Below are 11,000 nucleotides of genomic sequence, written 5' to 3'. Positions count from 1 at the left end.
TAGCACATGCGTTTGTTCTTTGGTTCTTTGCCAGACTGCATTCACCAATTTGACTTCAAGTGCCAGCCAGTCCTTAGAACTTCTCGCTCTCCCGCTTACCATGTTGCAGAGTTTGTTTTCAATTTGGGCAGAACTTAAAATAGAGGGTGGGTTCTGTTTGCCAAAAATTATGCTAATAGAAAACTTAGTTAAATGTTGTCTTCGTAATCATGCCCGTCCAATGTGTTTGGAACCACCGGAGTCAACAGAGGAAAGTAATATTAATGGGGGTATCTATCTTCCTTCTCATTGTTTTGTACTTCTCTTCTTCTATTATTCTTCCACAACCTCCAGATAAGCTTGACTATTGAAAGAAATGACAGGAAATTTGGCTCCATTCTTCTCACTGTCTCCTTGTGGAATCTTTTAACCCAACCCAACACTAGTAGTACCACTGGCTTTACGTTTCAGACTCATCATGATCAAGTTACATCCCCTCCAGTCTTTCACTTTGAGTTTGAGATTCTAAACCATGATAACATGGGCAAGTTTTGCTCTCTCTCTCTCTCTCTCTCTCTCTCTCTCTCTCTTTTTGGAAAAAGTCTCTCCCCTAAGAATAATTTTCTTTTGAAATACAAAAGTTGACACTAGAATGACGTAACAATAATTTTTTTTTTGTAATAATTATAAGACACTAAAATATCTTTACTTATTGCCCAACAAAAATACTTAACCCAATCACTTAAAATCATATTCTAATTGAAACATCTACTCTGAATGAGTCCACAATTAATGTGGGCTTCAATAAAAATTTCTTTCATTGATATGGGAGGTGGAATCAATATATTATGAAAACCAGTGTCTTCTCAAAACCCTAGATATTTTAATTTCTCAAGGACTGGAAGGGAATGGAGGTCAGATTGAACTTTTGTGGGGGGTGGTTGTCTTGAATGGAATCTACAGGCTGGCTTGTGCCTAGCTATGCATTTCTTGTCTCGGATGCTGACATTCCCAAGTAAAAGAAAAAGAAGAACTAATCCATCATCTCCATTTATAGAACATTTGGCTCAATTCTTTGCTTAAAAGGAATGAATTCATCATATAACCAGTACATGTATGCGTGTCGAGATGAGGCAATATTTTGATGAAAAATAAAATTTTAGTTTGATGATGCTGGGGAGGCACAAAGCACAAGTAGCGTCGAATTTTTGCAAGAGTTAAGTTTTTTGTATCTTAGAGTGACCTCCGATGATCAAATTAGTGCTAAAAAAAAAAAATAATGCGAGCACAAGAATGCTACGTGAGTTAAAGAATGTGTTTACATTGGAGATTGTACCCTTTATATAGTTCAAATATTGTTTAATGAGATCTTCCGGATGAGATTGATGAATTGGAAGATGAGAGCCATTTGTAATAACAATCCCCTTATTTCTTTAAAGGGGTTTATAGATTTCAAAAAATGTGGAACACGATATTATGTGGTCAATTGCTCTCTAGTGAAGTAAGATATGGAGTTTTACTAGCATTAAAGGAGGTGAAGAGACACTTACCAAAAGTGGCTCCAAATAGAGATTTATAAAATAGGAAAGATTACAAAAAAGAAACAATGGGGAAATGAAGCATAATTAAATTTGTACAAAAAATTCAAACAATGAGGGGTGTGCAAAAATTCGGTCCAATTGAACCGAACTACCTAAAATTATCAGTTCAATTTGTTTTTTTAATTCAATTTGGATAATTTTTTAGAAAAATTTGATTTTTCAGGTTTGGTTAGGTTTTTTAGTTGAAAATAATCGAATTAACCAAATTTTAAGACAATGAATTTTTTATGGTTATAAACGATGTCATTTTTGGCTCGCTACATGGTTTTCTAGCTTGTTTAGTTTTTCAACGTTCGGTCTATCGGTTAGTTCAATTTTTTTTTGTATTTGTTTGGTTTATACAATTTATATTCAAATTTTTTTTATCGATTAATTTGGTTTATTAAGTTTAATCAGTCAATTTAGTCTCTCGATTCGATTTATTCGGTTTGTTGATTTACCAAATCGGCCATTTGCACATTCCTTCAAACAATAAACATAGAAACCGGGCCCATCGATAATCCCACAATTGTAGGAAATTTATTGGAATGAATCTTGGCCCATTGATGATTGATTCTTTAACAACCACGTTTTGTAATATGCTTTCCTAATGAATGAGAATAATTTTTACTTAAAAGTGTAGTTGGTTCGATATTTTTGTTAGCATGCTTTCCATTTGTTAGTACTTTCCAAGACTAAATAAACACATAAGTTTTCGTTACTTAGCAAACATATCTTATATTGCTTTACTTCGAAGATCACTTGAGGTAGGAAACTTAGGATTTTCAACAAGTCTCTTAGATTGCTAGAAGGTGCTGAGTTAGACTAGTTGATCAAACTATCTTAGCTTTTAAAGCACTGGGATCTAGGGTTCCGGTCTAGATTGCACAAAAATGAAAACGAAAAATGTTTTTGATAAGAAAAGAAAATACGGACAATTTTTTTCCAAAAAAAAAGTAGAAAATAGAAACACAAGATAAACTATAAATTTAAAAAATATATGAGATTTTTTACAAATATAATTATATATATAAAAAAATTATAAAAAATAATTCAAACATAATACAAACAAACATAAATTCCATAATATATTGAAACAAATATAAAAATAAAGTTCACAATACATTTAAACAACCATCAACAATATTTACAAAATTATATTATCCTTAACTTACTAATTAAAAAGTTTTTGTATTTCGCTCATAATATTTTTCTAACCTTAGGCAATCCTACAGTCTAGAAATCCAACGTTTTAGTAGGTCAAAACACATTCAGATGTCTAGAAATCCAAAGGATAGCCATACACCCATAACTAAATTGATTTTATACTGTAACAATCTCCTCCCAATAATGCAGTGTACTCCAAAAATTTAGCATTTTAATTAACAGAGAGTTTTAAATGATAGCAAAATTCATTCTTTTTCAGACTTCACCTAGTCCAAAAAAAATTAAAATAAATTCATTCTTGAACCTCTCTCACCTTTTACTCCCTAAAAACTTGCTAAACAACAACGCTACAATCTATTCTAACCGTTAGATACTCGGCTTTGAGTTTCTTGATAAGTTCGAGTCTTGTGAAAAGAGTTTTGTACTCGATTTCATTATTGAATATCTTAAACTCAAAGTACGTATATCGTCTAGTATGACTTTTTTAATTTAGGATAATTAATCTAACCCCACAACCCCCAAAATGGGAGGTTTCATCCACAAAGAGGGTCCAAACCTATTCATCTACACTAGATTCGTTCTCCATCCAAGTCCCTTAGATAGTTCAATAAAACTAATCAAATTCTATCAAGCTAGACTCATGTGCTATTTTTATAGGTATCCATGGTAATTTGCTTTTGTATTTCATGTTTACTATGACTTTTTAAAACAATCCTTTTTATTAGGTGAAAATGTATATTTAAAAAGAGTCAGCCTACATGTACATCATTTTTGTACATTTTGGGCTACACAAGGTGTATCAATGACAAAAATACCATGCGCCTCTCTATGCGCTTCACGCGCCTCTATGCGCCTCAGAGGGATATTTTTATCATTGATACACCTTTGTGTAGCCTAAAGTATACACAAAAGTATACCAATAGTATTTTTCATTTAAAAAAGAAAACATAGAGACTTAGAATGGTGTAAGTCTACAATGGGCTACATATGTAAAAATGCCAAACCACAAGAAATTTAGGTAGAATCAACCCAAAAATATAAACACTTTTAAAGAGGCTTATTAAATATGAGCATGGGGTTTGCCCAAGATGTAGGCTTCCAAAACTTTGTAAATCCCCATCGCACTCTCTTTGCCTGACCTGATTTCTTCTTCCTTCTCTTGAAGCTCCCCAGTGGCAAGGTGTATTCACTTGTTATTTTATAGATGCACCCACCATTGCTAGCTGCTTCAAACCTAACACCATAAGCAATGGATGCAAGCTTGTCATGTTGAAAATAAATGATTCAATATATAGGGCCATAAATGTATTTTTTTAATGTGTAATGTTATTTTAAAGTTTAGTCAATTAAAAATGATCTATAAAATTTAATTTTGAGCTATTGGGTATTAAACTATCATGGAATTAATATATAGAGATATAAATTTTATTTCTAAATTGATGAGGGGCTAATTTAAAAATATTAAAAGTTGGTAATTGTTTTTAGCAATTATATACGGGTTATGGTCCTCAAGTAAGATTTTTAATCTCTCTGCATCTCCATCAATAGAGAAATTTTAAAGAAATTACGAATCAATTGGAAGATCAAAAGACCCGTTTTGATCAATCATAACAATAGATACAGGTACGCTTTCGCTTATTATTTATTTTATTCTTAATGATTTGACATGAATGTTTTTGAATTTGGGTGATAATTCTACATGTCACCCAATGGGCCACCCTCAGTCAGGGTGTATTTGCACACAAGCTTCTCCTTGTCAAGCTCAGCTCATCAATTATGTGCTCCACATACTTGAAATGGCTACCTGCATGCATATATAATAGCTTGAGTTAGTGTTTCTGATTCCACAACTCCAAAAGAACTACTCAAGCTTTCAAAAACAGCTTAAAAAATAAAACCATAGTTACTAAGCAGACTATTAATCAATATTACAAAAAGTTCAATGAGATATTCAAATATCACTGTCGCAATTCATGAAAATAGAGTTTGAAATAAACTATTGGCCTAATCACCTCATTTATTCTAAATTTTTTGCCAATTTTCTATTTAATCTTATTTTGAGTTCAATTTATGCTTATTACTTTAAGATTAGTTGTAATTGTATTTTAATTTTCAGCGATATGTGTTTCTGCTAACGTGACAAAATGAGTTGGGATGCTGATGTGAAGTTAAGAGCGAGCCTAACAAAGTAATAGGGCTATGAACTTAATTGAAGGGGTTATTTAGAAGAGAAACAAATTAGATAGACCTAAAATACCAGAATTAAAATGACCTAAACTATAGTAGGAAGTTGAATAATAAAGTTTTTTGGAACCGGTGGAGTCTGATCTCTTGGTGTCTGACCGGTCGGTTCCATCCAATCTTAGCAAGTATGCTTGAGACAAATGCATGGTTGGTTGGTGCTAACCTCGAGTGAAATTGACCTGTTCAATGCTCCCATTTCCTGCTGCCGCATCTCCTTCAATGACCTCCACACTCTTTTATGAATTGAGGCAGCAGCTTGGGGATTAAGGTACTGGAATACTGGATTAAGGCCATGAACATTCTTATGGGCGAGTTTGGGCATGCGCAAGCTCTTGGGTAAAACATGTCACCCCCATGTTAGTGTTCGAGACTTGATTTGGGCAGATAATTATATAGCTGGAATTGCAGCCCTTTTGAATTTCTCTCATATTATATAACAGTGGCAAGGCATGGAAATTATACTACTAGTCAATGTTTCAGACAATTCATTGTCTTTTCCAACTACACCTTTTTCCTTTGGTCTTGGAGTTCCAAAGTTGAAAGATTAGATTTTGTATCCAAGAAGCTAAGCTAAGCTAAGCTAAGCTAAGCCATATACATGTGAATGTGATGCACATGACTAGACTTAGAGGTCCAACACCAGTCAGTAGGCTTTCCTTCCACAAACAATATATCCTGAAAAAAATGGGCAAGAAATAGGTAAATATTCATATAAATTTTTAACACAATAAATGAAGCCTGCGTGAATTTCACCAACACCAGTATGGATAATGTGATTTAGTCCTTAAATCTTACAAGTTTAGATGGATAATATGTTGAAAATTAAATCTTAAAAGGGATTAGATACGTAACAAATAAAAAACTATCTTTAGATATATGTATACATATATATGAGTGTATAAACACCATACCTAATTAGGATATCATGTTTAGAAGATTGAAGTCATATTTCTTATGTTACTTGTTGCCCTTGTAGTTTCTTTAATGCATTAACTTGAACAATCCCCTTCCAAATGAATCTTGTTTATATTCGGGTTGTTTTGAGTTTTATATAAATTTAAACTTGAATAAATCGTAATTAAATTTACAATTTTTGACCCAAAACTAACTTAATCTCTACTTAATTAAATTTGAGTTTTGATTGATTGTGTTGTGCCATGGTTTCAGAATCTATGTTAGGTACACAAATCAGTTCAAAATTTTTTAGCACAAAATCTATTACACATCAAAACATATCTATACTATTATATAATTCATTACATTCAATTTATAACATACTCAAATTTATCACTTCACTAAATCTAACATTTGTTTAAATTTTACTTAAAAAACATAAAAATTCAATTACAATTGTTAATTACTCTAATTAAAATAACACAAGTCATAACTCTTATCTAATAGTTAACCAAACTTTGACATCGTTTGTCAAAATAAGTTACAAATAATGGAATCAAACTCTTTAACCACATTAAATTAGCTCATACCCACCTTAAATTGCAAGCATTTCTATGAAATTATTACCAATTTCGATTTGAAAAGCTCTTAATTACGATATTATGATCATATCAAAACAATAACTGCATTATTAAAATAAACCGACTAGATCGAACCAATGGATAATCATGATCACGAACAGTGAACTGTTTTATCAACATACGAGCAGACCATATTCAATGGATCCTGGCCATAACACAAATGATGGCAACCCGAAAGAACATTTTAAGATCATGGTTTGGGTGGGGCGCGCCAGGCCGAGGCGATAGTGCAAGGCGAGGGCGACGCTAGAGGGCCCCGGCAGCAAGCTACCGTAGACTAGGCCCTTCCCCAAGAAAAATTAATTTAATATCGTGCAGGCCCATGGCCTGCGTATCAGATATTAAACTGATAAGAACAGATACTACACTTGATCTTAGCCAAAAGGCCGAGAAAGGTATGCTTTCACCCTCCGCTGGCTTCTCTGTTTATCCAGTTCTTCTGCTGCCTTCGCCTGGTGAACAGCCGATGTGGGAAACAGAACAAATCAATTATTACTGCGTCTTCTTCTAGTAATATAGACTAGTGATCACTGATTCTTCTGTTTAAATATCTATCCTTTTGAAATCTGATTTCCAGTTTGAAAATCATAAATAAATGCAAAATAACTGTGATGAAATAAATATTTCTGAGATTAGCTCGATGATGGGAAACTCGATACATAAATTTCTGCCAAACGTGGCATTTGCCACTGTTTTTCTGACCTGATTTCTCTTATTCCAACACTATGAAGATACATTACACACAATTCGAAGAAGTGAATACACTTTATTCTCGACATGCATGGCAGCAACAAGTACAAGTAAATTAAGCTCAAACTGTGTAATAACACAAAATGGTTTTAGAGATCATCAGCAGAAGAACAGTAGAAGACGTGATTTAAGCGTAGGCAGTTGGGTTTTGGACGAGGTAGTCCTCCACAACTTTGAACATTCCTCCAGCCTTCTCCATGCCAGCCTTGATCTCCTCTTCGTTTATCACAGCACCCGCCAAAGGGTAGTACCTGACGGTTGTCTTGGAAATCGTGCCACCATCGGGCGAGGCCACCAGCTGAATCTCGTAACAGATCTTCTCGAACTTACCCACCAAGGCATCGCCCTCAACCAGAGTGTAGCAGTACTTGTATTCCTCTTCATTGATCTCATCAACCCTGTGCTTCACACACTTGAATGGACTACCTGCATATATATAGAGACAAGACACTCAATGTCACTATGGATAAACATTAACATTAAGCGCCAAGAAAGCCAAAATTTGATAATGGTTTTAGCAGCCTAGCCTTCGGCGAAGTTGATTTGCTTGATGGTTCCAGCCGAGCCATCGCCTTGTAGGACTTCAATGCTCTTGAAGGCCTCCGGCATAAGCTTGGGGATCAAGTTGTCGGCATCGAGGATCGACGCCTTGAAGGCCCTCGCTGGAGGGATGGGGGAGGTGTACTCGTCGGTGTAGGTCAGGACAGCCATGTTCTTGATTGATCTAGAGCTGTGAAGGTGAATTAGAAAGGTTGTTTTTTCTGGGTGAAGGAAGAGGCGGTGAGGGAGGGGTATTTATATCTCTATGAATTCCCTTGTTTATATCGCTATATATATATATATATATATATGCTAAGGCAACATATTCCAGTCCTTGGCCACTTTCTGTGTCATCGGTGGCAGCAGTTCAATTAGAATACTCCCATGCCCAACAAGAGAGGAGAAAGGAAAGATCAAAACTTCAAATACCCATTTGTTTCCAGTTAAAAAAAAAATCTTCAAACTTTGATTGGTACAAAACAAAGAAAAAACAAAAACATGGATCTCAGGAAGCAGAGTTAATGGTCAAGAAACGAGCAGAAGTTACAGACAAAATGATAAAAGAACGAGGAACAGCATTATCATAGTGTTGGATATAAATAAGCAAATTTATTGGCTTAGATCGAAGATTTATGATAAGATTTCAGTGACTTTTCCATTACATCATAACATTACAGAACAACTGTATATTATTTCCCAGAGACACAAATATATATAATGCCAAAGTAGCACCTTGGACAGAAACAAACCACAGCAGGCAAAGGAATATTTGTTCAAGCATATATAGGCAATTAGGCATCAGGGTTGGCCAGGAGATAGGCTTCCACAGCCTTGAACACGCCCGAGGCCTTCTCCTTGCCGGCCTTGACGTCCTCCTCTTTGATCTCAATGCCGGGCTTAGCCTTGTACTTGCTGACATTCTTACCAATGCTGCCCCCATCTGGCGATGGCTCAACCGACATCTCATAAGAAACGGACTCTATCTTGTCCATCAGAGTGTCGCCTTCGATCAGGGTGTAAGCATAAGTCATCTTCTCTTTGTCAAGTGCATTGATCCTGTGCTTCACAAACTTGATCTGGCTGCCTGCATTGAGCAAGAAAAGAACATGTTAATCCCTTCAAGTTGTGTCAAAACCTTTAGAACTAACAAAGAGATGGAGAAAAAATTTGCAGGCCTTCGGCGAAGTTAAGTTGTTTGATGGAGCCAGGGCCTCCATCTCCTTGGATTGTTTCAATGCTCCTGATGGCTTGGGGCACAATCTTGGGGAGAAGCGTGTCGGCGTCGAGGACCAAGGCCTTGAACAGCCTTTGGGCTGGGACTGGGCTGGTGAAATCCTCAGTGATGGTGACAGTGCTCATGATTTTTGGCTGTGATCTGAAGAAACGGAAACAAAGAAAGAATGGCTGGGATGCAGCAGAGAAGTGCGTTGGAATGGGGAAGAGGGTGAGGACCAAAGGCTGGTAATTTATAGGTGAGCGAGCAAATGGAGCTATGCCAGTTTGAATCTTGTAACAAAGCTCTCTTTTCACCTTTAACCTTCCACATGTTTTCATCTTTTTTCTTTTCAAGGGCATCTTTAACGTATGGCACTTTAAACAATACCACCACCCTTCAATCCATAATTTTAATTTTGAAAAGATATTAAAAGAATAAAAAATACTAACAGTCATAATTAATAACGGTGTCATTAATTATGTGACACTTTCTCGTTAGAGGAAATTAAGAAGACCATATATATGTGTTATTGTCTTCTTTGCCTATCATATTTTTCAATGAAAATGTGACACATAACTAATGATATCGTCATCAATTATGACTCTTAACATTATCCTAAAAGGATAGTGATCTCAAAATTTTGTGCATTAAATTATTTCCTTTTTACTAAACAAACAAAGACATAAACAAAATTATAGTTTTTCCATATTATTATCAGCACAATGGAAACTCCAAAATTTAGCAATCTTTTATTTTACTCACAAGTTCTTTGTGAAGCAATCCAAAGTGCGAGTGTAAGAGGTCTCAAACCTCAAATAAGTCGATCCACTTTACCATTCATGGTGGGCAAGAAGATGACCAAAAAATTAAGAGTCCTAATATATATATATATATAAAAGGATGATGTGACTTATTAATAACTATAAACTTAAAAATAAAAAGCAATTAAGAGAGCTCATAATTGTAAAAATATATTTTTTATAAGAGTAATTCCAACCATTGTTTTTAAGGTAATAGTTAAACTACAATAAATGCATTTTATTTTCAGGTAAGATACATATATTACATTTTATTTTTAATTTTTAAATAATCCTATTGAGAGATTAAATATCTCAAAATACAATACACTTATCATTAAAAAAGAAAATTATCTAAAAACTTAAAACAAGTTACATAAATACAATTTATTTAAAAACAAAATGCACTTAAAAGATAATAATTAATATGATCTGTTATAAAAATGAAACAGAGAAATAACTAGGACTTCCCCACCCCAATATTTATTGAGGAAGTTGGGAATGGTTACTACCTTCAACCAACAAATTTGACAACTTGGTGCCATTAATGCATCTACCCCACTTAATTGCAGCAAAAATCTGATGTGGGGATGGCAAATTTTGAAAATTTTGGTTTATTTGGAGTAGATATAAATAGAAAAATAAAATACTTATATAGGAATGAGCGTAAGGACTTCGACCCATATCTAATCAACATGCATTAAACATATATATTATATTATTTAGTATTGTGTTGATGTATGTTGTAAGTTTAGGCATTTAAAAAGAAATCTAGATAGGAATGCACCTAGTTCATATCTAATTTAATAATCAATATGTGCTTCACATAATTATAAAAAAATAATTATCATTGTCACTTATTTTTAAAATAATAAATAAATAAATGGAACAAATCCCCTAAAACAGATGTTGCATTTGGGGTTTTATTTTGTTTTCTTATTTTCTTTTTTGTTTTGGTGATCTTCATATTTTGCAAGTCAAATAATGAACAATGCTCTATAAATGACCAACTAGCATTTAAATAAATAGCCGAAAAAATTTGGTGCGTTGCAATATTTAATAAGAGCCACCACCCTCGCAACACATACGTCAGTTTATTTTTCTTTTAGATAACCCCCACAACGCATCATTGAGACCTAGAAGATTTTGTGCCACCAATAAAACACAGCAGATGTATTATTTATGGGGTTCG

At 34.2% G+C, this 11,000-nt stretch overlaps 3 protein-coding genes and 1 non-coding gene across 4 annotated transcripts; all 4 read right to left on the bottom strand.

Annotated features, from left to right (window-relative positions):
• Window positions 1-3,786: 3,786 nt before the first annotated feature.
• Window positions 3,787-5,326, bottom strand: LOC127811219 (pathogenesis-related protein STH-2-like). The gene is given in 7 exon segments (XM_052350926.1): window positions 3,787-3,903; window positions 3,906-3,989; window positions 4,428-4,493; window positions 4,496-4,530; window positions 5,134-5,206; window positions 5,208-5,294; window positions 5,297-5,326. Coding segments are annotated over 7 exon segments (492 nt in total).
• A 1,380-nt stretch (window positions 5,327-6,706) lies between these two features.
• LOC127812368 (U2 spliceosomal RNA) lies at window positions 6,707-6,904 on the bottom strand. Its single transcript, XR_008025874.1, has one exon. It is a non-coding gene; the product is annotated as a U2 spliceosomal RNA (small nuclear RNA).
• Window positions 6,905-7,217: 313 nt separating this feature from the next.
• Window positions 7,218-8,238, bottom strand: LOC127810926 (major allergen Pru ar 1-like). The gene is made up of 2 exons (XM_052350539.1): window positions 7,783-8,238; window positions 7,218-7,681 (listed from the first exon to the last, which is right to left on the bottom strand). Exons 1-2 carry the CDS (start codon window positions 7,964-7,966, stop codon window positions 7,383-7,385), a joined length of 483 nt encoding a protein of 160 aa, XP_052206499.1. The 5' UTR covers window positions 7,967-8,238; the 3' UTR covers window positions 7,218-7,382.
• A 146-nt stretch (window positions 8,239-8,384) lies between these two features.
• LOC127810927 (major allergen Pru ar 1-like) lies at window positions 8,385-9,297 on the bottom strand. Its single transcript, XM_052350540.1, has 2 exons — window positions 8,971-9,297; window positions 8,385-8,879 (listed from the first exon to the last, which is right to left on the bottom strand). The coding sequence occupies exons 1-2, from the start codon at window positions 9,152-9,154 to the stop codon at window positions 8,587-8,589; spliced, it is 477 nt and encodes a 158-aa protein (XP_052206500.1). The 5' UTR covers window positions 9,155-9,297; the 3' UTR covers window positions 8,385-8,586.
• Between the last annotated feature and the right edge of the window lie 1,703 nt (window positions 9,298-11,000).

This window comes from Diospyros lotus, chromosome 10 (genome assembly GCF_014633365.1).
Source record: "Diospyros lotus cultivar Yz01 chromosome 10, ASM1463336v1, whole genome shotgun sequence".
Lineage (NCBI taxonomy): Eukaryota > Viridiplantae > Streptophyta > Magnoliopsida > Ericales > Ebenaceae > Diospyros > Diospyros lotus.
The sequence above is the reverse complement of the archived record's forward strand: the minus strand, read 5'-3'. Positions and strand labels throughout refer to the sequence as shown.